Genomic DNA, 26,885 nt, shown 5'->3' on the forward strand with positions numbered 1-26,885 from the left:
CAGCTCTCCACGTGGGCCAGCTTGACATGAGAGCCAGTTGCCTTTCACCAGGAGGCCCCAAGAACCAAACCCAGACCCTACATGTGGTAGGTGGGAACCCAATCGCTTGAGCCAAATCCACTTCCTTGTTCTGAAGATTTGATGAGTTAATACATACCAAGCACTTAGAATGGAGCCTGACACAAAGTGTCTACTTAATAAATATTAGCTGTATTCATGTAAAAAAATATGAAAAATATGTTTGGGAACTTTCAGTACATGTATATGGTATTCTTTCTCAAAGCTGAGAAGGATTTTATTGATTGGCTATAGCATGATTACCTAGCTAATACTCTATTGATGATCACTGATATTGTTTCAAATTTTTTGTTATAACCACCTGTGTTCAAGGCACATCTTTATTCTTATGTTTCTCCAAACTTGTGCTCCTTCTTGCTAAATTCCTGGAGTGGAAAAATCTGTATTAAGAGATGGTTAGATTTTAGAGACACTGCCATGTTACCCTCCAAAAAGTTTATATCAATACATAAAAAGTATCTGATTTCCCACTCAGTTTTAAGCATAAGCTCAGATACCCATCAGCCCAGGTATGTCTTGTGAGGTCCAGGTGTATATCTCCAACCCTTGAGCAGACATCTCCACTTAAATGTTATCTTCCAAACACCTCAAAGTGTACTTATCAAATCAATTCTTACATTCTCCCCCTCAAACTTGCCTCATCTCGGGGTTGATTTATCATTTGGAAACCTGGAAATCCTTGACTTTTTTCCCTTCCTTGCTTCACTTCAGAAAAAGTAATTGCTCAGTCTGCCAGTTTTACCCTCTTATTTCTCTGTCATTCATTCACTTCAATAATGAATTAGGGATAAGGTAATCCTACCCATAGAATCACCAGCTTTTAAGTGTTCTACTGCCAAACCTCTTAATCTTTACTCTTTCTAATTTTCTAGGCTTTCCTGGAACTCTTTCTCTTACTATTTTATTTTACCGCCTCTGTAGACTTAATTGGTCACAGATACGGTGCTTTCATCCCATCGATTTTCCTCAGCTTGTTTGGAATAGCAAAGGCAAATATGATCCTTTGATTTCATTGTTCTTAACTTCTCTGAGCTGCCTTTTGCTTAGAGGATACAATTGAAGATCTATAATATATTCACATGTAATCTGACCCTGCTTTCCTTTCTAACTTCAACTGTCACCACTCATACCATCACTCCCCCCCTTCACACTACCCTCGGTAGTAAAGAACCATTGCAAACTTCCTCAGCTGCAGCCACAGATCTTAGCTCAAATGCCTGGGAGCCTTCTCTGACTAGGCCAGGTCTGCGTCACGACTCCAGTGTAACAATTTCTCCGGCCTCTCCTTCCTGCTGGATTGTATGTTCTCTGAAAGCCAAGATTTTGTCTAATTTACCACTGTGTTCTCAGGAACTAACTTACAAGTGTTTGTTGAATGAACAAGTATATGAGGGAATGAATGAACGCAGTGAAAAGATTTCTTGTCATGGGAGTATAGTACAGAACAAATTACTCTTCCTGAAGAGATCAGTGTGGCTGAATTAGGTAATGGATACACTTGTGGAAAGTGTCTTGAACTTTTTAAAACATCCATTTGTCAGATATTATGTTAATGTATGCTTGCATCTCACTAGAAAAGGAAAATGCACTTTATATGTTCTGACAGGAAAAAGGTGACAGTTGTTATAAAACTGGCTGAATTAAAATCTGCATCAATATTAGTAAAACTGCAGTGACTTTAACATCTGAGAGGTGGTGACATTCTTCTGATAAACTATCCAAAGGCTTGTGAAACAAAGTATAATCTAAAGCCTAGGCAAAAAGTAATTTGTATAGTGTAACGGTTCAGAATTTTCAAAAATTAAAAATTTCCTTTAAAGAAAATAACTTAATTGTAAATGAAAATAAGTTTGCTAAAGAATCCCAGAATTCATAGTGATAATAAACTAATGGAGAAAGAGTTATATCACCTCAACTGATTTGCATTTAAACAATGGATGAAATTTTGCTCTCTGGTTAAACACTGATTTCATGACTCCTTTAAAGCTATCTATTAATATAGATAATTAATATCCAACATCCCAAAGGCAGAAAGCCACCAAAAATTATGTCAACTACAAATAAATAGCCAGAGAAAAGAAAAATAATGTGTTTATTAGAGATTTAAAAGCTAAGCAGGGGAGCGGATATGGCTCAAGGCTTGAGCACCTGCTTCCCACATGGGAGGTTCCAGGTTCGGTTCCTGGTACCTCCTAAAAAACAAACAAATGAAAAACCTAAAAAAAAAGCTTAAACTATGCAGTACCTCATTCTTTGCAAGATTACAGTAAAAGTACTAATTTAAAAAAATATGTATACACAGGGTATTTATGCCATGGAAAAACACACAATTGCCTTTTCCATTATAAAAGAAGTATTTTACAAATTTTTTATTGCATGGGATCTTGCCTGAGCCATTCCAGTGTCCCCTTCCTGACATCAGGCTTGCCTTGTAAGTCGTTATTGCAGTGTCCCTGTCAGATGAGAAAGATGGTGTGGCCTAGCATGGTGTAGGGATAGATAGGGAGAAGGAGATTTGTTAGAGATATTTAGGAGAACTTGGCAGTCGTTTACATTTTGTGCATGTGTTTGGAGTGGTAAAGAAGAACCCAGCAGTATCAAGGAGGACAGCAGGCTTCTCCACAGCATGTCTGGATTATGGCGGTGCCTTTCTTGCACCTGGGTTTACAAACTTACAAAACAACACAAAACAACTGGTGAAGCATGTGTGTGAAGGAATATAAGACTGGGCACAGGAAGGGCCCAAATCCTGAGGCTACTTCCTTGCCATATGACAGTCCTGGTCCCAACAGCTCATCCTATACAGTAGGGGACTCCACTGAAAGGCTTTCTGCTAAGGATTAACATGATTAGTTTGCATTTTGAGTGACAGTGTAGAGGTAACTGAAGAAGAGCTAACAAACTATTATAATAAAGGTGAGAGGAAATAGGTGACTATGAAGTTGAGAAAGATTTTAAGGAAACATTTAGCAAGATTTAAAGTCAGCTAGATGGGGGTTGGAGGGAGAAGGAGCAGCGTTGAAGGATCTTAGGTTTCTAATTTATGTAACTGGGTAAATGCTGAGTTAGCTGGGTCAGAGAATACAAGAAATAAACTACGTGTTCATATTACTTATTTAATAAGATCATTATCTATATTCAATATGAAATGAAGTGTTTTAAGAAAATCATTTTCTAGAGTCTTCACTTTTTGCAATAAAGACTCTTTTAAATCTTAGAACTTACAAGGAATCTCAGAGATCGTGGACCCACCTATATATTTTGTTGATGAGAATACTGAGGTCCAATGAGAGATACACCCATACTGCTGATGACAGTGCTAGAAAATTGGTCATCTGCCCCCATTCTAAAATTCTTCTTCCATAATCATTCACCCTTATGGAAGCAGTAGATGTTCAACATAAAATGTGTGCGCTTAATCAATGAGCAATGTTTGCTTACTGACAACATTTCTAGGATTTGCTACTCACTGGATAGAAATTAATTATAGCTGATCCATCCTTAGGAATCTTTGTGAGAATATAATTTAAAAAGTACTTTATTTGTGCTATTAAAAAAACACAACTACATGAATTGATGTGGTAATTTACAGTCATAGTTATTATTTTAAACTGTCTAGAACATCTCCACATAGTAGTTAATAAAATTCTCTAAGACTTTAGTCTGATTATTTTCCTATTACAGCCCTCCCAAATACACCCCAGAAATAGTTCTTTTTTAGGAATATATACAGTATTTGTATTATACAAAGAAAAAAGTAATTTTCAAAAATGTTCATATATTGCTATTCACAAGAGTGAAATACCAGAAACATCCTGAATGAATGAATCTGCAAACTATTGTGTCAAAAAAATAGAAAACTATTATCTACTTTAATTGACATGTGCAGTATGAGGTATGTAGAGCTGTGAATAATCATGTACCCAAGAAAAAGCATGCAATTATATATCCAGAAGACAGAAACCTAAATTCATAGGTAAATGTGTTAGAAAAGCTATTAAGTTTAGAATGGTACAGATAGGCAGAGTTCTGTTTCTTTGAGGACAATTTTGTTGCATATTCCCTTCCCGTCCTTTTTTCTTTTCAATTGTAGAATAAGAGAAATGCCTTTGTGAAACCCTTTTGCCACTTCTATCTACAGCAAATATGGGGAACTAGATTACATGAAAAAAAAATTGTCTAGCTACATAATATCTAGAAAGGTTGAATGCAGTGTGGCATTTATTTTTATATGAATGACTTCAAAAGAGTTTAAAATTATTTATGAATTCCCCCAAAAAAGATTATGTTTGTAAACTGGTCAGTTCCTCTGGGTGTGAGCCCCTTTGATTGTATTAGATTCACCTGAGATGTCTTTGATTAAATTACTTATTAAGATTTAGGATTTTGATTTGAACACATCACTAGGGCATGACTCAGGGCTAAGTCCCTGCTTCCTTGGTGGGCTGATAGAAACAGAACATGCAAGAAGACACATGGAAAAGGAGAGATCTCTGTTATGTTTGATTCTGGGGCCCCAGGGAGAGAGAAGCCATTCACCTGACAGTTTCTAGCTGAAGTGCAGCTAAGAAAAGGCCTGAAAAGAAATGAGCCCTATGCCAGACTGATAGAGGAAAAACCCTGAGAGATGAGCCCTATGCCAGCCTACAGTTGAAAATGGAAGATGCTGTGCTCCTGGAGCTCCTGGAGCCTTAAGAGGAAGAAAGGAGAGACCAGGCAGAGATCTCTCACCATCTTGCTTCAACATGTGGCAGCAGGCTTTGGTAAGAAAGTAGGCCTGAGTTGGACTCTTAAGGGCCTTATAACTGAAAGCTTTTACTCCAAATAAATACCCCTTATAAAAGCCAACAGATTTCTGGTACTTTGCATCAGCACCTCTTTGGCTGACTAATACAGTGTGTAAGGGGCTAGAGTAGGGTCCAGAATGGTTAGCAAGCAGGCCCTGAAACTATGGCTACCCTGAGGATATTTGCAGACTCCAAAAATCTAGAACCTTGGGTTTGAAATGTCTTGTGCAAAAAAGATTGAGACAAAAGTTATCCCTTTCTCTTTGTCTCTTCTACCAGCCCTGCCTGGGACATTTCGAGGATGGGTATCATCACACACATCCTGGTTACCTCAGGCCTTTTGCATTCTTCAATGCATGGTTGGAGTAGCAGTTATTAAATATTTGTTGAAGGAAGCAGATGTGGCTCAAGTGATTAAGTTCCTGCCTACCAAATGGAGGTCCCGGGTTCCGTTTCCGGTGCCTCCTAAAGAAGATGAGCAAGACAGTGAGCTGACATGATGGGCCCATACAGCAAACTAATGCAACAAGAGACACAAGGAGGAAAACATAATGAGAGATACATCAAAGCAGGGAGCAGAGGTGACTCAAGGAATTAGGTGCCTTCCTCCTACATGGGAGGCCCGGGGTTCAGTTCTCATTGCCTCCTAAAAAAAAGATGAGCCCTCAACGAACAGACACAGCAAGTGCAGAACAACAAGGGGATAGGGAGAAATAAATAAACTAAATATTTTAAAAATATTTATTTGTTGAAACAAGTAATTTTTTGCAAAATGATTTTCAAATTCTTTCTTTAGTATGTTATAAAATAGGATCATACGTCTTCTCTAAATGAGCTTTGTTTTAACTAAAAGATGAGACTTTCTTCAGTTGTGTTTTATTTTAATATTTATAGGCAGTACCTACCATCATGTTCCTATAAGTTATGGTTTTATAACTTTTTCTACATGTAAAATGTGTCAGTACTATGTTCAAGAGATAGTAAAGCATAATTGGGAGTTCATATAGTATAATTCTAAAGACCTGGTTTGAACCTTGTTTGTACCACTTACTAGTTATGTGATCCAGGGCAAGTTATTTAAGCTTCCCAGGCTTCCACTTCCATATCTGTATAATGGAATACTATTTATTCCTCTTAGGGTTGTTATCAAGATTAAATAGATAATTCCTAAGAAACATTTAGCATAGTGCTAGGGCCATAATGTAGTCCTCATAATTATTATCTGTTATAACAACAGGTAGGTAGAGAGGGGCCCCGAGACAGTGAGAGTGAGAGGAGAGAGAGAGAGATGGGTAAAGAGAGAGAGAATTGGATTATTAATGTAAATTATACAGTATAAACTCTTGCCTTAATAGAGATCCTCTGAAAAATATCAGATTTAACAGAGAAAAAATGAAATGCCTCATAAATATGCCTTCTGTTTTCCTGTATTCTTATCCTGAATTCACAATCACCAACAGTATATGATATCATATGCTGGGAGTATTTGCTGTTTTAAAAAGAACTTTATGATGTTGTAATTGCATACAATAAAATTGACCCATTTTAAATGTACAGTTCAATAGATTTTGGTAAATTACAGTTGTTCAATTACCATCAAAATCCAATTTTAGAACATCATCCCCAAATATCCCTCATGCCCATTTGCAGTCAAGGGAACATTTACCTTTCTTTTTTTTAATGTTGAACATTTTTGAAAAATCAACATTATTGATACATATTAATAAAGCACAGTCCACTCTTAAGTATGCAATCAATGGTACTTGGTGCAATCACATATTTGTGCATTCATCACTTCAATCATTTTGGAGAACTCTCATTATTCTAATAATAACAATATACAAAAAACAAACAAAACTCTCTTCTCAATCTGTCTCCCCTGCAGTACATAGCTACTATTCTTTTTCCTTCTCTCTAGTATATTTGTATTCATATTTTGTAAAAACAGTCTTATATATGCAGTATCCCCCGTATTTGTGGTTTATATGAGGCTTTACTGTCTTACACGGTCCCACATTACAGTTTTTAGCTTTCCTTCTAGTAGTATACATGGCCTTCGACTTTCCTTTCAACCTGTCCAACCCATATGATAGCTCAGCTAGTTTCAAACACCATAATAAGCTTTCACCATTTCTATCATTTCCAAAGATTTAAAAACAGATGTTTTAACCAATTCTGCATAGATTAACCCTAAACTTTCCATTCTCTACCCTCCTTCTATTTTCTGGTAACCTATATTCTAATTATTAACCCCATGAATTTACACAATATATTTAGTTCATAATTGCTCAATCACACAGTATTTGTCCTTTTGTGTCTGGCTTGTTTCACTCAACATAATGTCAACTTCATTTCTTCTTTTTGATCTTGTAGCTGTATTTCTTTTTTTGTTGTTGAATTTTTTATTTTTATTTTTAAAGAAGCTGTAGGTTATATAAATATCACATCAAAAATATTGGGGAATCCCATATGCCCCACCCGCTCCCACTTTAACAACATCTTTCATTAGTGTGGTATATTTGTTACAATTGATGAACACATGTTTAAGTATTGCTACTAACCATGGAATATAGTTTACATTATAGTTTACACTCTGTCCCACATCATTTTACAGGTTTCGACAAAATGTATAATGGCTTGTATTCGTCTGTCATGCAGGACAATTCCAATGTCCCAACAATGCCCACATTTTACACCTATTCTTCCTTCTTTCTCCCCTCAGAACCTCTGGTAGCCACAGCTTTTTATCAATGATACAAGTTTTTCCATTGCTAGAATAATAATAAGTCTATAATAGAATAATATAAGTCTATTTTAGTCTATTGCTCATTCCCCGATCTTGCATGTTTGGGATGGTGATGCCCACTCTGTTTCTTGTTGGGAGGGGGCTTATATCCTATGAGGTAGATGGGTGGAGCTGTCTTGCTTGCAGTTGCACACACTCTCTCTTCCTTGGGATGGACGTTGTCCATCATCATCTCCTTGTTGGTTGTCCTGGTTGAGTCCAGTGAACTGGAGAGTAGGTGTTACAACTTTGCTGAGATTTGGGGCTCAGCCAACACATGAACAGACCAAAGATTAAATCTCCGGGACATATTTTTAACAATTATATTGCTAATTATAGGTTCAGGTAAAAGGGGCAGAGGAGACATGTATAGAAAAACTATAAATAAATCTAACTCTGTTACACTGGGAAGCATGAATTCCAAAGTAAGGCCCACTGACATGGTGCCAAATTCTTGAGCCTGTCTGCCCTGCTTATAGTGTCTAGATATCTCTAGAGCCCTCAGGAGACCTGCTGTTTGAGGCACTGTTTACTGTGGTAGTCGATAACTTCCTGCTGAAACCTGCATAAGTGTAATCTCTGGAATGACCTCCTTCTAACCGCTGCATAGTATTCCATCATGTGTATTTACCACAATTTGTTTATCCATTCATCAGTTGATGGACACTTGGGTTGTTTCCAACTTTTGGCAATAGTGAATAATGCTTCTATGAATGTCGGTGTGCAGAGGCAACATTTACTTTTGAAGAGTACTTAGGTATGGCCTTTATTCTTATACCTTATCCTACTCTCTGCTTTGAGTAGGCATATAAGTGGACAAGGTCCAGGGTAGAGCTGGAAAGTTGTTCATGTCAGATGGAATTGGATGGATGGGACCTTGTTTCAGTATTAGTCCATTACACCTTGGTAGGGAAATGAGTATGAAAATACCAAAGTTGAACTAGACAGAAAAAATTGACCAGACTGCTGAGAGTGGGCAAAGGAAATCCAGGATGAGTAAACTCAGGGAAAAGTTGGAAAAGACCATGCAAGGAAGTAAAAATACATTAAACTTTGGGTCAACCAAGATTGGAAGCCCAGTTCTATAGTTATAGACCTTGGTTACATAATAAATAAAATGGGGGAAGCGAACTTGGCCCAGTGGTTAGGGTGTCTGTCTACCACATGGGAGGTCCGTGGTTCAAACCCCGGGCCTCCTTGACCTGTGTGGAGCTGGCCCACGTGCAGTGCTGATGCGCACAAGGAGTGCCATGCCACACAAGGAGTGCCATGCCACACAGGGGTGCCCCCCCACGTAGGAAAGCCCCATGCACAAGGAGTATGCCCCATAAGGAGAGCCACCCAGCGTGAAAGAAAGTGCAGCCTGCCCAAGAATGGTGCCGCACACACAGAGAGCTGATACAACAAGATGACGCAACAAAAAGAAACACAGATTCCTGTGCTGCTGACAACAACGGAAGCGGACAAAGAACACGCAGTGAATAGACACAGAGAACAGACAACTGGGGCTGGGGGGGAAGGGGAGAGAAATAAATGAATTTTTAAAAAATCTTTAAAAAAATAAATAAAATTTCAACAATAATTCCTGTCTTACAGGATTTGATTGGTTAATTTTAAGGGTAATTTTTTATTTAAAGGATACATCATTGTGCCTGGAAAAATTTATTAGGGCAAGCATAGGGCTAAAGAAAGGAAGTAGATAGAAGATGGGTCTTAATGGCCCATTAAGAAATCAGTTAAAAACTTGCAAAGTGGTATAAGAGAAGTCACTGAGCTCAGAGCCAATAGACAAATACCCTTTGAGAGAACTTGTTGAGCAGAAATGAATTTTAGTTTATTTCCCTCTTTATCAGCATAACTTGCCATAGAGCTTAAGAAATGGCAGAATCAAGACATTGATCAAAACATTCTCCTGAATCCAACATTTCTATGAAACCATGACTTTTTTTTAGCAAGAGTTGCTTTAAAGATAAACATCAATTTAGCTCAGATCATATAACTCGTTTAATTATACATGTGAAATCCATAGGAAATAAACAAACAAATGTTATCTAGTTTGTACTTCTTTTCCCTGAGCCACACTTCTAGCAGAAAATAGAAAGGATGCATTGGGTAAAGCAGGGGTATGTTTTTCTCTTCTACAATTTCATGACCATGTGAAGCCAGGAGGGTATCTTCAAATGCACTAAGGTATAAATTTCATTTAGTATCCATATGGTTTTCTTCTCAGAGCTGAGAACATTTCTATCTCTTCTGCAGAATTCTAGGGATCCTTTTTTACAAGCAGTGCTTGATTTGGGAATAGTCCTTATATTGTTCTCTGAAGATTTAATTTTGCCACAGGTACAGAGGCACTATTCCAAAACTGCCTGTAAAGCATTTTTACTGAGTTCATTGACCCTGTCCTCTTCTGCCCATGTCCCTTCTCCCCTCTTTTTTCTTTCCCTGTCATTTTTTTTGCCTATTCAACATCTCTTACCTTCACTTTTCCATAACTTCACTGCCCAAAGTAGGAGCTTGGGTGACTGAATGGGTTAAGGAGTGGAGGTAGCAAGATAAGTGACAGAGTCCTACCACTTGGTAGCCATGATGAAGGAACTAAGAAAAATTGCTTTAGTTCTCTTGCCTAGTCCTTCTACTTTCTTCAAATCCTAAGCATAAGACAAGGATTTCACTGTCTGAGAGTATTACTTATTCAAACAAGATGGTAAGGGTAAGGACAGAGGTGGGGATACCAGTTTGTATTAATCCTGGCAAATTCTATTGCAATAAACCTGCCAGATTCCAGGGCAGTGACAGTGAACATTAAACTAAATAAGTAGTTGAATTTTGCACATATTTTGAAGGAAAAGGAAGGATTTGATGCAAAATTAAGTACAAGGATTTTGGTGACCAACTGGAGACATACAGTTGCTATGAACTAAGACAGGCAAGAGTGCAGAAGGAGCTGGTTGTTGAGAATGGGAACAGATCATGAGCTACATTTGGGATATGTTATGTTTGGTGGCACTGTCAAGAAGATAGCATTTTTTTTTTAAGTTGTAGATCCTGGAAAGGTTTAGGCTAAAGTTATGAATTTGGGACTCATTAGCACAACTGAGGTATTTCCACAAGACTGAGTTTCCTTAGGAAGAATATGTAGATCAAAAAGGGAAGAATTCTAAGCACTGAGCCCTGGAATATGCCACCACTAGCAGAGGAGGAAAAAAAGAAGACAGGCAAAAGGGACTGAGATAAAAATACTCTCCAGTATATATAGATCCTTGTTTTAATTGCATTTTGGATAGGAATTATAGTATTTGAATATGAATATTATTTCACTATGTGCTTTATTTATATTTGCATCTCCAAAATGATATGACACCCACAGTAACAACACACACACACATACGATGTGGGTGCCATGATTAATGAATAGAAAATATATTATGAAAATAATTAAATTTTCATTATACATGATTTCCCATATTATTTATATCCTATAAAATCTATTTTGTCCTAGGAAATATTTTGTCTTTCCTCTAGATTTGTATGATTGATAGTTAGTTCAAGTGTTTGGATTCAGTTTAAATTTCAGGCCACTATAAAATAGAGTTTAACTATATTCTTTTTATCTAGATAATTAAATTATACTTACAACTTTCTATTTAAGAAGCTATAACTGTTAAACGATATGACATGTTTGAAGAGTAAGGCACAGAATAGGTAGATGAAATTTATGTATACTTAAAATTATTTTGTGAGTGGTGGTAATTTTTTTCCAAATTATGCTGTCTTATCCAGCACGCCAATATTGGTTTTTATTGTGGAAAATTAATCTTTCAACCATTATACGTAAGATATTTAAAAGACTTAATCAGAAGCCCCAGTGCTTGACACATATCTTAGGCTCCAAAGGGAAATGACTTTAACAGAAGGAGGTCAGAGTAGAGTGTATGTCCTGTGATGGTGATTTAAGACTGTACTGGGCGGATGGTGGGGGATGACATGAGGGAGGAGGGAGCCCATATTAGAAGAGAAAGAAGAAAGGATGATTGAAAGGACTGGAAGATGGGCTATTAACATGTTAAAAGGGACGTAAACAGGGCTAAAATTCTTGAAGAAGTTACAAATAAACTAGTTACAACATCAGAATAGATGGATTTGGAAGAGACACTAGCAAGAAGGTTGGGCAATATTACGTAAATAAAGGCTGAGGAGTTTCTGTTCCTAAAGTGAACCTTGTTTAAAAGAGATGAGCAGAAGGAAGGCCTGTCGGCGGAGAGCTAACCAAGATGACACGGTGCAGTCAGGTTTTTCCACCTGATGCACTTTAAAAATCAGTGCTTGAGAACAGGGGCTTCAAAGAGAGAAAGAGTTGCTTGCATATAGAAAAGGAGGTCCGTGGCCTTTAGGAACTGCCTCCTGGAGCTGCAGTAATCCTGATAGTTTTAAAATATCCAAGCTTAGCAGTGTGCTAATGAATAATTGTCGTGGTCCTGGCTCAGGTTCCTTCATTAGTAAACATTAAGGGGCTGAACAGGATGGAGCTGGGTACAAAACCCAGGTGAGTCACAAAGTTATTATAATCACAAGGCAGTCATTATCAGAGGTCAAGGCATTAAGGGGATGTGGGGGGTACAGAATGAACGTCAGTTACAAGGTTTTCAAAATTGATTTCAAACAGAGGAGGGTGGAGTGGTTACCATTTCAAAAGAAATGTTCATATACAAGGGTAAGATCAAATAAATAATCATCATTGTAATCATAATGAGCACCTTAATTGGAAATGGCCATATACAAAGAGTAAAGTTGCTCTAACCGGTTTCAGTTAATTTCAGATATTTAGCTATTTTATAATATACTGGAAGAAAAAGGCATCTATATGATTCAGTAATCAAAATTATTTGTTAATTCTTAACCCTTAGTTACAATTCCTCTCTCTCTGTTCCTTCACCCGTCTTGGAGATAATCTGAATGACAACCACTCTGACTTCTTCATGCTGAAGAAGGGGCATTGATGTTATGGGGTATAGAAATGAAACTAGTTGTCATTCTTAAAGGGATTGGTACTTCTGGGTTTCAGAGCTTATCTGGCATAGGAATAATCCAGAGGCTTAGGCTTCTGAAAAAATAAACTTAATAATTAATTTGAGAATTAGAGTTTAAAATATGTCAAGGAAATAATATTTATATGTTCTTTTAGACAGAGCCCAAGGATTTTCAGGAACACTGGTGCTTGGGGCTTTGTCTATTGTGGCAGTTTGCCTTATCTAGCTGAAACCTTGGTAAGAGTAACCTCCAGAATGACCTCCTGACTCTATGAAATCTTTTAGCCATTGACACTTTATTTTGCTTTTCTTCCTTTTGGTCTAATCCCATGTTACCAAGGCAGAGCTTATCCCTGGGAGTTGTGTCATGTCCTAAACTCCAGAAAAAATTCTTCCTCTGAAAGTCATGTCCAACAATGCCAGGGAAAGCTTTATTGCTGGAAGTCCTGTTGTGGCCCATATAAGGGAAAAAGTAGTGAGCTTATTTGGAGAGTTTGGTGCAGAGAGGTAAGCCACATTTGAGCAACAAAAAGATTTTCAGGAGGTGACTATTAGGCATTAATTATGGTTAGGCTTAGTTTCCATTGTGAGGTTTTCATGTGTGCAAGCTTACTTGCATATTTCCTTTTATTTGGCAGGGCTCATATATTTCAGTTTTATTTCCACGAATTTTCTTTTCAGAGTTTTACAGTTTCAGTAAATTGGGAACCTGTGTTTCTTGAGAGACTAGTAGAAAGTAGTCCCCAGGTGAAGAAGTTTAATATCTCTATGCTTTTCCCCAAACCCCTCAAGGGACTTTGCAAACACCTTTCTATCTTATGCCCAAAACACTTGGCAATGCATCAGTGTATTATAATAATTCTGTGCAGAATGTCATAATCTCATTCCCTATTTTAGGTTCCATGTTAGTTAGGCCATTCAAATAAACTTACCAGACAGGTTAAATTAGTTAGTGTTCCACAGAAATTTTTAAAAAATTTTCTTGACAAAATAAATTTTTCCTTTTTGGTCTCTGTAGAAATTAAAGTTTTAAAATACAAATAATATTTCTTTTTTACCTTTTATTCTGATTCACCTTAGTTTTTAACTAGATTAGCCCCATTTACTTTTAACTGATTCTTTCTTTGGCTTCTTTAATTGAGGTGGTCTTTCAGAATTAATGCTACTGCATCAGTACCTTTAGAGCTGCCAAACTTTAGCTCTGAGTTCCAGGGGTCATGCAGACATTTAAAGTTCTAGAGAGCTATTAGGTTATATACAAAGAGTAAAGCATCTCCAGATTTAAAAATAACAACACTTAGGAATAAATGTGACTGTTGCATGATTCTGATTCCCTTATGAGTATTTTTTTTAAAGCTATTTCTAGAGATCAGTAACTACAGACCACAGCAGCAGTTTTATTTCATTTTACTTTTACAGCTTTACCAAGATTATATTAATCAACAGGTAAAACATAACTTGCACACTTGCCTTGTTTCTCCCTTAATGTCCTTTTTTGTCGAAGTTGAGCTGATTGTGTGCTCTTTTAAAGAAGCATCAGAGCAAAACAGTGTAACCAATAAGGAATTTTGTTTTTTTTCATAACTGATAACATTCTTCTAAGAATAATGAAAGCTCTAATCAGCAATACCATCATGGAGATCAGTATTAGGATAGAATATGAACAGTGAAAAATAAGTCTTTGAGAATTTTATACCACCTCTATATATATAAATAATGTTTAAGTAATATTTTAATTACACAGATTTAACAGCAGAAGATTAGAAAATTCCTTCAATTTTACAATACTTCCCAAGTACTTCTCATGCAACTCATAATATATTAAATGAAACTATTTTTAATGTTCTTGAAAATATTTTTCTTCAGATTAAAAAAGTGAACAGCTTCTACACTATTCACTGTAAGACACACTGTATTCATTAATCAACCTCAGCAGAATAAGAAAAACTATCTTCCCAATAATTTTACTAAAATCTAAGATTCCCAATGGAATCAAGATTATCTTTCCACTACCACCTCTTTAATATAATCACATGCTTATGGAACACTAATATTTGTACCCTAAGAATACATTTACTTTCAACAGTGAGGGTGATTCTTTTTTAAAACACTTCAGTGTGGTAACTGCATCATGGACTTCTGCAAGTGTTAAGTGTCTGAAATAGGCTGCTAATACTGGATTTATTAAGATTTATAAATAATAGTTCCCTTAGCAGTAAACTTAAGTCTACACCTTCACAATAGTCCTAGGAAATAAATCTTGGCATCTTGATAAAAATTCTGACCAGAATAAAATGTGACCCTAAAAGTTAGAGCACTGTCAAAATAACATCACATTTAAAATCTTCCACATTTCACAGAAGTATTATGAGTTTGCAGTTTTGGAATATATTTTTCTGTTGTGCACTTAAAATATGAACATATTAAAACTGTAATTTCACTAATGATCAGTTTTGACTTTACTTTAGCATTACATTTTTATAAAAAGTGGTACTAAGTGTCTGATTGGTCTTCAATATTTCATAAATGTGTATATTTTAAAACCTCACTTTTTATAAGGTGAAGGAACAAACTCTTTGCAATAGTTTGAAATTAAAGGTATCCTTAATGGCTTTATTAGAATGTTGAAAGTTGTCAGGTTTGAGCATTATGTTTAAGCAGTCCACTATTTAACAAAGTGACAAATAAAATAGTAAAAGACTGAACTTCCAAAATAGCAACAATTCTTTTTTTTATCCATCATGTATGCAATAACTTCAACTTGAAGTACAAGAAGCTATTCTGATAAGGCACAGACTCTTTGTTCTTTATATTATTCATTATTTCAAAAAGACTTTTATATCCTTCTACTCAAAAGAGACCAATAATTTAAGAAAACTGTGTTACTTTAACAGAGAGAAAAATCAAGATTTAGTTTTTCATCAGTACACAATTCAACAAAAAAGTTCATTACATCCTAGTTAGAATCGATCACAACAGATTAAGGTGGCATCTGACTAGTTTCTCTGCTATGAAGCTACTTTTTGTTATCAAGAGCAAGTCACAGATTTCTACTTAATAATGGCTTTCTAGAATCAGCCATTTACATTGAAATCCCTCATTTTAGAAAATGCTTCTACAAACTTCCTACAACTGACAACTACCTATAACCTTTTATAACCATTTAGACCAGTTACTTCACCTTAAGAACCAATGTCACCTTTAAATAAGCTTATTAAATTATAGTCAGCAACAAACAAAATTTACTTCCACAAATCCTCAACACCTTTTCACATCCATTCAGGTCTTGTCCTACATATTCCTGGCTCTTGTTCTATGCTTAGGACAAAAACACACTCCCTTAAACAAGCTTACCAAACTTTAGTCAGCATTGACTATGACAAATATAATTCAATTCTAGAAACCGTCTACTACTTTCCATTTCCGTTTAAGTCTTGTCTTACATCCCTCATTCTGTTTGGTGAAAAACTAGCCATTTCACTTTAGGACAGAACTACATTTCCTTGTCAACTTAATTTCATTAAACACAAACCTACAAGTTTTATTATCCTAATGATCTAACAGACATACTGCTAATTTTTTTCATTAGTATCTGTTTTAAACCTAGGGAAATCACAACAAGTAGAAAAAAACTGATAATTAATGCAAGAAATGTTTTTCCTTCCTCCATATGAGGTTAAAACTTCTTTGTTTCCATAATATTCTAAAATTATGAACAACCTCCAAAGCATATTGACTATCAGACTCTGGAGAACGTATTAAAATTGTTTAATTTGTTTTGAGAATAATCTAGAAAAACCTTTCCATGGTTTGAAGGACAATTTTCCTTGGTGAAATTTGACAATTGGATTATTAATTACTCTTATCCATGGCTGTTAAAAATTAAAATTAGGGAATTATAGGATAAACTATGGAAACCAAGGTTTACTCTGTAATATTCCCTCTGTCCCTATCATTCTTAATTTCCAGGCCTAATAGAAAGAATTCTAAGGTAAGCTCACATCTCCCACCTTCCCCCAACTTTTTCTGTACTCAGCCCTGCCTATATAGTTTCCCCAACTAGTTTATCTTTCTCCTACAATGTTCAAGTGCCTCCTTTAATTGACTCTCTTATTCTTGGCCTGAATGCAGTCAAGGTTTTGGTGAAGACAATGGGTGGAGGGTTAGGTGATAGAAAACTGTGGAGGAATTCAGGAAAGCATTTTTCTTTTCTTTTTTTTTTCCTTCTAATAGTTTCTCCAGTCAGATTTCTATATGACCTTTTCATCCTGAAAAATTAATTGACCAAGGTCTGAGTATTTAGCTTATAAGATTCAAAGAGCAACAGACTGCTTGGTTTGTCTAATTTTGGACTCCAGGGATCCTCATTTACATACATACATACCCACACTCACACACACGTTTCTTTAGTTTTTAGGAATTTGAATGGAGTTCTCTTATGAATTTTCCTTTTGTTAATTTGATATTACCATCCAGAACTATGAAAATAGACACTGACAAACAGACAGACACAACTAGAAAGTTAGACACACAAAACAGAAATATAAAACTCATCTATTTGACTCAAAATTCTACTTCTTTGTTTATGGCTTATCTCTGGGTTTCCCATCACTCCACGCCTCTAGTTTTCATAGCTTTTGAGACCTCCTCTGGGATGGGGCGATTCGCTTATTTTACTGCCTAGCTTTCCTCAGAGTTTTTCCTGGGGGTGTCTAGGTCTATAGCTATGATATGGGAAATGGGGTAACCATGTATACAAAGTCTTTGTTTATTCCTTGAGGCATTTCCCAGGAGTAGAAATTTTGACAGCTCAGCTACTGATTTTAGAGAAATATCCCGGCCAAATTAAGATACAGAGTTCTTCTCTATAGAATCACACTCCAGACATATTCCTCCTGATTCTAAGTTATATTGAGGTCAAGCTTTGTTACAGGAAAAATCTATTTCCTGCTTTTTCATAGGCTTGAGACTAAGATTTTTTTCCAGTTTTTCAAAATACAGCCTAAAGGGCTACATTTAGGAAAGTTATTAGCATTAGAATTTCTCATTTTAATAGATTTCAGTAACCAGTAACCAAGCAGGAACACTTGAGCAATATAATTGCGGTAAAACACGTATCTAGCCATTTAAACAGACACTTAACTCTTACTTAGTAGCACACGATTAATGAACACTTAAGGCTTACTATATTTCATTAAATATCAGTTAATTGCTGGATCACTTATTTTTCAGGAATATACTCAACAGATAGACCCACTGTGGGGACTTGAACCCCAAACAGAATGGTACCCAGAAAACCAGGAAATGGTGGAGAGGTCAGAGCAAGGAGAATCATTCTGGAAGCAGGACTCAGGACCTCAAAAAACCTAGGTCCACGGAGACTCCAATCAACAAACTAAGTTCCCGATCCCCTTCTACCTTGATGACCCACACACAGTCAGATGTCCAGACTTGGTGCTAAAACCGTTTCTCTCTTTGAAGCTTTAAAGCGCCATAGGACCTGAATACCAACCAGTAAGGCTGGAAACGCCCTATTGCCGAGCGTTTGGACCAAGAGGGTCTAGCAGTCCAAAAAGCGTGATTAGCCTGCTTACCTCTCTCGCTGGGGCCCAAACCTCAGGAAGTTGGGCTCCACATTCTTCAGGGACCCCTTTGTCCTTGGTGCCTTTGTGGTCACCAATTGATACTGAGCAAAAGCAGGTTCTTTCCACCTGGTGCACTGTAAAGACCAATTTCTGAGACAAAGAGAGAAATAATTTATTTCCTTGCACATAGCAGAGGAGGCCCATAGCCTCAGGGCCCAAAAATTGCCTCCATGAACTGTAGCAATCCTGATAGTTTTATAATATCCAGACTTAGCTAATGAATAATTGTCCTGGGACTGGCTAAGTTTCCTTCATTAATAAACCTTAAGGAGCTGAACAGTTTGGGCCTGGATACAAAACCAGGCTGAGTCACAAAGTTATTAGAATCAAGACAATCATTATTGGATATCAAGGCATATGGATGGGAATGTGGGGGGTACAGAAAGAGGGTCAGTTAAAAGGTTTTCCTTATTGATTTCAAACAGAGGAATGTGGAGTGGTTACCATTTCAATAGAAATGTCCTTATCCAAGGTAAGATCTACCTGGAATAATTATCACAGTAGCAGGTTTTTTGTTGGAAATGACCATTTACAGTGGATGAGGTCACTCTACCCAGTTCCTATGATTTCTGATATTAATCTTTGGCTATTTTATAATATAGTGGAAGAAAAAGACATCTATATGATTCAGTAATCACAATTATTTGTAAATTATTAACCCTCAGTTATAAAGAGACCTGCAAACCTCCACCTGTTTCACATTTTGGTTATGTGGAATCACTTTCATAATTGCATTTTCCTTCAGTCTTCTTTTTATGGCTGTTGCTGAAAAGTATGTGTAAATAAATGTGAGGTTCTGGAGTGGTGGCCCCTGGAGCAAGGGCCAAGGAGAAGAAGAAATGTGCTGTTTTGTACAAAATAAGTGCATTAATTTGTAAAATAAAACAGCTTCTTTATTTTAGAAAAGAGTGGGGAGAGACAACATTGGTTATGAGAATGGAACCAAAACACTTTGAGTTGAATATAAGGCAGGGAGTAAAAGTAGTCTTGTAAAAGGTACTTAAAAATTAGAATAAGTTCAAAAGAACTTTTATCATAGTCATTGTGTAGAAAGAGAGAGGATTTAGAGGAATCTCACAGAGTTAAAGCACAGTCTAAAAATGCTCCACTATCTACCTGCATCTGGTTCTCCTGGTGTGTTTGTTATATATTTTGTGACCTATTGAATCAGAATTGCTTGCGGTTGTCAAGGAATATGTTTTTTTTTTTTTTTACAAACACCCAGAGCCTGTCCTCATCCCCAAGTGAATCCTGTGCCTACTAAAATTTGAGCACAGTGAACAAGGATATAGGGAAAGAACATATGAGAAATAAATCTTGAAAATGTGTGCATTGGAATCAGAGAAGAAATTTGGAGGGAATGTGAAGAAGAAGAAATATACAGAAAAAAATAATGTAAGTTAATTAGGGTTCAGGAATGGAATAACAGGGAACTGCCAAGAAAGAATGATATGAATAAAGAAGGAAGGCAGTGGTGACAAGAGTCAAAAAGAATGCCTGGGAGCGAGTGTGTGAGAGTCCAGATATGACATGCTTAAAAAGAGGACGGTCATATGAAGAGAAAGAGGGAAGATCACACAGTGCCCTTGGTACTCTCTTTTTCTAAGATCTAAGCCATAAGAGCCCTGTCAGTACCAAAAAGATAACGCCGGAAAGCAAACTAAAATGACAGAAGAGCTGAAGAATGAAGAGGAATCACAGAGCAGTCGCCACGCGCCACTTTCTGCATTGGATCTTGTCTTAGTTTCCCAACTGCAATCAAAAATACCACAAAACAGTTTAGCTTAAACAACAGGAATTTATTGGCTCATGGTTTTAAAGCTAGGAGAAGCCCTAAAAGCAAGGCACCATCAGCAAGGCAGTGCTTACCATCTGAAGACTACATGTTCTGGAACTGGCTGCTGGTGAGCCTCGGTCCTTGGTTTTTCTGTCACATGGCAACATGGTCTCCTTTTTCTTCTGAGTTTGACTGACTTCCAGCTTCTGGCTTTTCCCATGGCTTTCTCTATGTCTGAATTTCATTCTGCTAATAAAGTATGCCAGCAATTGGATGAAAGCCCAACCTTATAAAATTGGCCACAACAACTAAAAATAATAACTTCAAAAGGTCCTATTTACAGTGGGTTAACAACCACAGGAAGAGATTAAAAACATTTTTCCCCCCTGGAGTACACAAATCAACCCACCTTATTCTGCAGTAGGTCCTACTCTCTGTGTTACTGTATGCACGCACAGCTATTTCCAGTAGAAGGGCCTGCCCATTCTGGTGCCACAAGGGAGAGACATCTCTCAGTGAAAAGGTGACTTATTGTGAGGGCTCAAGCAAGGAACTGGGGGAAATCTTCTCCAGACTAGTTCCAAGTGAGAATGGAACCTAGGGATTTTAAAGGCAAAGAAAAAGGAGGTATGTGCATTTTCTCAGTCCTGTGTTTTCTCAAGCACAACAAACCTGTCCTTGGTTTCAGCAGCTAATCAACCACAGTTTAGCAAGGTCTTCATGACTTCTTTCTCCATGGTATCCAAGACTATTCAAGGATATCAAGCATTTTTTTTTTTTGTCTCTGAGGAAAGTTACAGATTTACTGGGTCATAAGGTACTCCTGACACCATTCTGTCTGGTTGCGCTTTGACACATTATCTTATTCCTGAAAGCAAAACTGAGAAGGTCTGGTTAATATCCTTCAGGGAACTAAGTACAAAGAGTAAACTTTTAAAATTAAATTAATAGAAAACCAGCTCAATTAGTGTATTAGAATTTTCAGACATGTGTAACTGAAGAAATTTTTAGTAAACACATTTTCCAGCTATCATCTGTGGTCAGAGCTACTGGATATCAAATATCAAACCTCATTCCCATCCTTATAATGCAGCAATATCTTAGAAAGATAATAATTTTCTTTGGAAAAAAAACAACACTGGGCTGTTTGATTTACTAAAGTCTTTAGTGGGTTCAACTTTGTATCCAGTCTGAGTGCAAATGACTAGGGAAGTATGCTGGAACATGATTTCTTTAAAGGCCTTGTACCTGGCCACGTGAGATTTTCAGTCTAAATCAGGCAATGAAAGAGAAAGACATATGAGTAATTGATGGAGACCATTTCTTTCTCCTCTTAGCAATTATTTTGTCAATTGCTTTAATTTGCATTAAGACTATATAATAAGTAGTTAAGACATGTTTGATTTTAAACCCCTGCTTCTGAAATTTAAAAGCCTAAAAAGCAAGAAATTGGAAGCAAAGCCCTTATAAACATGTGACAAACCAGTAATGTGTTTATTAGCCTTTCTAAACCTGCATACCTCATTGACTGCGGCGGCTTGCTCGGTCGGTAGAGGTGGGGTCTGGCTGCGGACGAGGGGTCGGTCCAGCTCTGGACGAGGGGTCGGTCCCGCTTGGGACGAGGGGTCGGTCCGGCAGCAGACGAGGGATCGGTCTCACAAGGGATTGCGCGGTTCGGCTGACGGGGTCGCCCGGCGAAGCCGGCGACGAAGGGGTCGCCCGGCGAAAGGTCAGTGGGCGGTACTGGACGGGGGAGGGGTGGTGGTTAGGGATTGGCTGTTGCTGTTGCTGGGGGAAGGGGCAGGGTTTAGGGATTGGTGGCTGCTGTTGCTGGGGTGGAGGGCAGACTTGAGTTTCCCGCCCACGCCTGGCTGTTGCTGCTGTCGGGGGAAGGGAAAAGGGCGGGCTGGATTTTTCCGCCCACACCTGGCTGTTGCTGCTGTCGGGGGAGGGGAAAAGGGCGGGCTGGATTTTTCCGCCCCCACCTGGCTGTTGCTGCTGTCGGGGGAGGGGAAAAGGGCAGACTGGAATTTTCTGCCCTGCACCTGCGCAGGGAGAAGGAAGAAGAAGGGTGCCGCCCCAGAAGGCATCGGGTGGCGCCATCTGGGAGGAGGGGCGGCCGCGGAAGCATGGCTGCCGAGAAGGGGAGACCCGAGGGCACTCTGCGCCCATGCCGAGCTTCCTTCAGGGGTGGCGGTGGGCCCGACCAACCACCCTATTATGGGGGCAGCAGATTTAGGCCTACCGCGGCCGCTCCCCTGCCAGGCCAGCAAACCACACTTCAGCCCGAGGGGTGACCGCAATTGACTTCTTGTTGTACCTTCTGAGAAGCTCAAGCCCCCAGGGACAGTTCTTTTAATTATTTTGCCAAAAGTAATAGGCATATTCAATATCCTTTTGCAAAGGAACGTTGTCCCCCTGAAGATCCTGATACTTTCCCCTGAAAAGCATTACTGTGGAAGGAAGAGGAGAGAGACGGTTTCCTAGAGGTTCATTTTTAAAAAATTGTTCTTAATTTTTCAAAAGTAGAAATGGAGTTATGAGAATTTAAATAATTTACCTGGTAAATTTTGGGAAAATATTCAGTAACTGCTCAAAACAGGCTGCAAGCTATTGTGGAAAATGCTTTTACAGTTGATGTAAGGGATGATGTAAGTAAGTTTTCTGGGAAGGCACCATGACCCCTCTCCCCTCTCTCTCGTTTTACTCTTTTAGCTCCTGGCATACTTTCCTTGTCTTTACTAATGAAATTGTTCAAAGTTTACTTCACTCCATAGAATCCCTACTGCCATAACATGTTTTATCAGTTTCAAATGATGATTATAAAAGTCAGTAATCCATCAATTAATAATCAATTTTATTTTATTTTATTTTTTATGTGTTTATAGCAGCTTTATTCATAGTTGCCCTAAAGTAGAAACAATCCAAATGTCTCCCAGTGGGCAAATGGAGAAACCTGGTCCATCCACACAGTGGAAAACCACCCAGCAATGAAAAGGGATGGACTCTTCACAAATGCAGCAACATAATGAATCTCCAATGCATTACATTTAGTGAAAAAGGCCAGATTCAAAGTCTACACACTATAAGATCCCATTTATGTGACATTCTGGAAATGGTAAACATAATGGACAGAAAACAAACCAGTGGTTTCCAAGGGCTTGGGTGGGGCTAAGTACAAGGGCACTAGGGAATTTTGGGGTGATGTGGAAATATTCTGTATCTTGATTGTGGTGGTGTCTACTTGACTTATGTGTCTGTCAAAACTCAATACTAAATGAAAAAGGGAAGAGAAGGAAAAAACCTTTTTACAGAACACTAAAAAGAGAAAATTTTATTATATATAAATTATACCACAATATATCTGGCTTTAAATAAATCTTAAGGGCAATTACAATTTTCAGAAGTAGAGCTACTTGATATCTCTCTGCCTTGTGGTCCCCTAAGCCTCCTCTGCTGAACTGTAGGGCCCCTTAGACCTAAACAAATAGTTTTACATTTACAAATAAAAACAGTGGGGCTCCAAGAGAGGGATTCCTACCTGCAGTTACTCTCTGGGAATCAATTTTAGATCTCTTTGCAAGTTAGATGGGAAACCACAAGGGACAAACAATGAAAGGTTTTAAAACCATGCATGTCCTTTTCCTATCCGATAAAATTCTCCATATGCCTACTTGGTATGAATTTATTTGACCTAATTTCTTAGCTGTTCAAATTTAACAGCCCTCCCCTCTCCCAAGTATCATGGGGGAAAAAATGAAAAAATCATACACAATATCTATGGAATGCATCCTCTGCACCAAGCACTATTTTAGGCACTCTGTATGAATGATCTCTGTAGAATTGTTTGGATAATTATTCCCACTTTCCTGATGAGGAAGCTGGAAGCTTCCCAAAGTAACCCAACTAATAAGTGGAAAAGTCAGGATTTATATTCAGATTGGCCTGAATATAAAACTAACTTCATGGTTTTTGTTCTGTACTATGGTGGCCTAAAGTTCCTTAGTATGTAATATTAATTATAATTTGTTTGACTCTAACACCTGATAGATATAGTCATGAAGACTCTCGTATTTGAGCAAGGACTAGGTTTCATTACTTTTCTTAAAAATATCTTGGGTTAAATTTCTTAAGAACCCTTAGAATATCATTTAAAAAAATCTCATAGGACAGTTCTTATCTGGTCAATAGGAAGTAATAGTATTTGGAATTCTGTTTATCATTTGTCTTCTGGGACTAAAAGCTGCAAATTCTTTTTGCATTTTGTGTAATTTGTCTTTACCTTTGTTGTTACAGTACTGGATACCAGTTTATTTACTATTCACCTGAAAATACAGCCAAAGCAAAAGAAGTTCTCAGCAACATCAATCAACTACAACCTCTTATAGCAACCCATGCAGACCTACTGCTTAATTCAGCAAGCCAGCATTCTCCAGACAGCTTGAAGAACTCTTTAAAGATGCTTTCAGAAAAAGTAAGATCCAAATCATTGCTACAGTGGGGAAAATGAAATAGTCGAATTCCCATTGGAGCTGCTTTCTGCATACATTGCCTTTCACAGCATCTGGAAATGTAAAATAGACTAGTTTTAAAAGTAAGCTTCAAAGTATTGCCACAGGATCAAAATGAATTTACCTCTTTCTCTTTTTAAATCTTACTGAGCATTATTTTTTTTTTTCCTGTTAGGCAATGAAATATGTTAGTGGCTCAAGTAGATTTTCTCTTTTCCTTGACATCTTTCATTTTCTTTGGTCTGTAGTCTTATTAAATGAATTCAGTTTGATTTTGAATATTATTTTATTTTCCTCTAGTGATTGCCTAACTTCTACACATATGAAGGTTTACATTTGAATAAGAATGACATTCCTTTAGAAATCAGAATTTTTATGAGGATTCTTATTACTGGCATGGGGTTATTCCTCTGCATTCCTCTGCTTCAGATTGCTTTCAACATCTTACACTAGGTCAAGGGTCAAAGAGTATAAATTATTGTTTAAAACATAGTTGGACCTAAACCTTTGTTTTTCCATGGGGTCTTGCAGTTGTATCTGCCATGAGGAAGAGTAATTTGCATGAGGGAGCACTTTATAAATATTCAACATCAACTTAAATAACTAATTAGGACAGCTGTATGATATAGAGAAAACCAAGATAGAAAAAGAAAAATTATGTCTTGATCTTTTATGTAAAATCAGATATCCTGGAGTCTGACTCTAATGTGCTCATCCTTCACCTCTGTATTCTTGCTATTTATTATGGGATGCTCCCAGTCAATATTCCCTTGAAGAAACTGACCAAAGAAAATTCACTTGCTGTAATTCTAAAATAATGTTATTAGGTATTCTTTACCTCACTGAAGAATAGATTCACTAGAAGCCTGAATATTAGATATGTATATTGTTTTGACTCAGGTATGCTAATTTCTAATGATAACTCCTTGTACTTTTAAAAATTTTGATTTTAAGTGTACTTTTCATGTATTTTTTTCACAGAAGGAAACTAAAATCTATTCTCATTAAAATTAATTAATCTCTATTTGGAAAGGTCAAGTAAATTGTCTAGTAAATATTAAAAATGCAAAATCAAAACCCAAGTCTTCTGATCAAATGCAACATTCCTTCCATGCCAGAACAGGTGCCTTCATCACAAAAAGAGAGGGAAAACTGAAGCCAAATTTTACAAGTACCTACTTTGTGTCAAATGTTGTGTTAGCGGCTTCAGGTCTTATTTCATTTAATCTTTACAATCATGGAGTATATATTGCCTTAATTTCACAAAGGAAAATGTTGAAGCTCAGAGAAGTTAAAAATAAATATGTAAAAGCATGCACCTGGATTGAAACCTGGCATTCAAACCAGAAATCAAATAAAATCAGGATCCAAACCCAGGTCTGTTTGAATGGAGTGAAAGCTCTTCCTGGTATCCCCTATATATTGTCTGTGTTTTCACATTTCCTGTTTTTTTTTTTGGGGGGGGTAGACAAACTCCCCAACAACACTTAAATATTTAATAGTCAATAAATGCGTCTTTATGGCTAGGGATAAAGGATAAAATAGGTTGTTGGGCAGAGTGAAATAATATATCTTTTTTGGCTATTTTCCTTTTTGGATATGTAAGTGAAGTGAGTTTTTTTTTTTTTTCCCTGGATTTACCTAAGCAGAAAATTTTAGCAAATAGCACATCACTGCAGTGATTATGGAGCAGTATTTATATTCTTTCTGTGCATTGGGCAGGGATTTGTCATTTCATAAATCATTTACAACTTGCTGCAGTGATGTGCTGGGGATGGTATTTTTTCCTCCTTTAATTCTGCTTTGCTTTAACTTTTCCCCTATGTTTTTCTACTGAGTAGATAAGCCTTGTCTACTAATAAATCTGTTAGCCCTTGAAGCTAGGAGGATCTTTTCAAAGTTGAATTTGCAAGTCATGCATTTTTTTTAAAGAACTTATGCCTGGAATTTTAAAGAACTATTTAAGATTAAAGAGTTTTGCAAAGTCTGTGAAGACTTAGTTGCTCATGGATTAAGATAGAGGATTAGCCATGAAGTTTGTATACAAGAGAAATAATTTTAGTGGCATCTTAAAATTGTAATATAATTTAATATTAAAAAGATTTAAGCTTAGGGAAGCGACATGGCTCAATTGAGAGAGGTCCTCCTACTATATGGGAGGGTCCAGGGTTCGATCCCCAGGGTCTCCTGACCCGTGTGATGAGCTGGCCCACGCACACAGCTGCTGTACACAAGGAGTGCCATGCCACGCAGGTGCGCCCCCCACCACCCC

General features: G+C 37.3%; 1 protein-coding gene and 1 long non-coding RNA gene across 19 annotated transcripts in view; one reads left to right on the plus strand and one right to left on the minus strand.

Annotated features, from left to right (window-relative positions):
* The window catches only part of INPP4B (inositol polyphosphate-4-phosphatase type II B), a 902,865-nt gene that overhangs the window by 728,568 nt on the left and 147,412 nt on the right, over window positions 1-26,885 (plus strand). For all 18 annotated transcript variants that reach the window (XM_058287497.2, XM_058287349.1, XM_058287627.2 and 15 more), the window contains one exon: window positions 24,399-24,576. In XM_058287497.2, the coding sequence (XP_058143480.1) occupies window positions 24,399-24,576 (178 nt within the window). The remainder of the gene's footprint in view (window positions 1-24,398; window positions 24,577-26,885) is intronic.
* On the minus strand, window positions 20,104-21,782 carry LOC139438860 (uncharacterized). The gene is made up of 3 exons (XR_011648573.1): window positions 21,623-21,782; window positions 20,512-20,699; window positions 20,104-20,348 (listed from the first exon to the last, which is right to left on the minus strand). It is a non-coding gene; the product is annotated as an uncharacterized lncRNA (long non-coding RNA).

This window comes from Dasypus novemcinctus, chromosome 1 (genome assembly GCF_030445035.2).
Source record: "Dasypus novemcinctus isolate mDasNov1 chromosome 1, mDasNov1.1.hap2, whole genome shotgun sequence".
NCBI classification, from domain to species: Eukaryota; Metazoa; Chordata; class Mammalia; order Cingulata; family Dasypodidae; genus Dasypus; species Dasypus novemcinctus.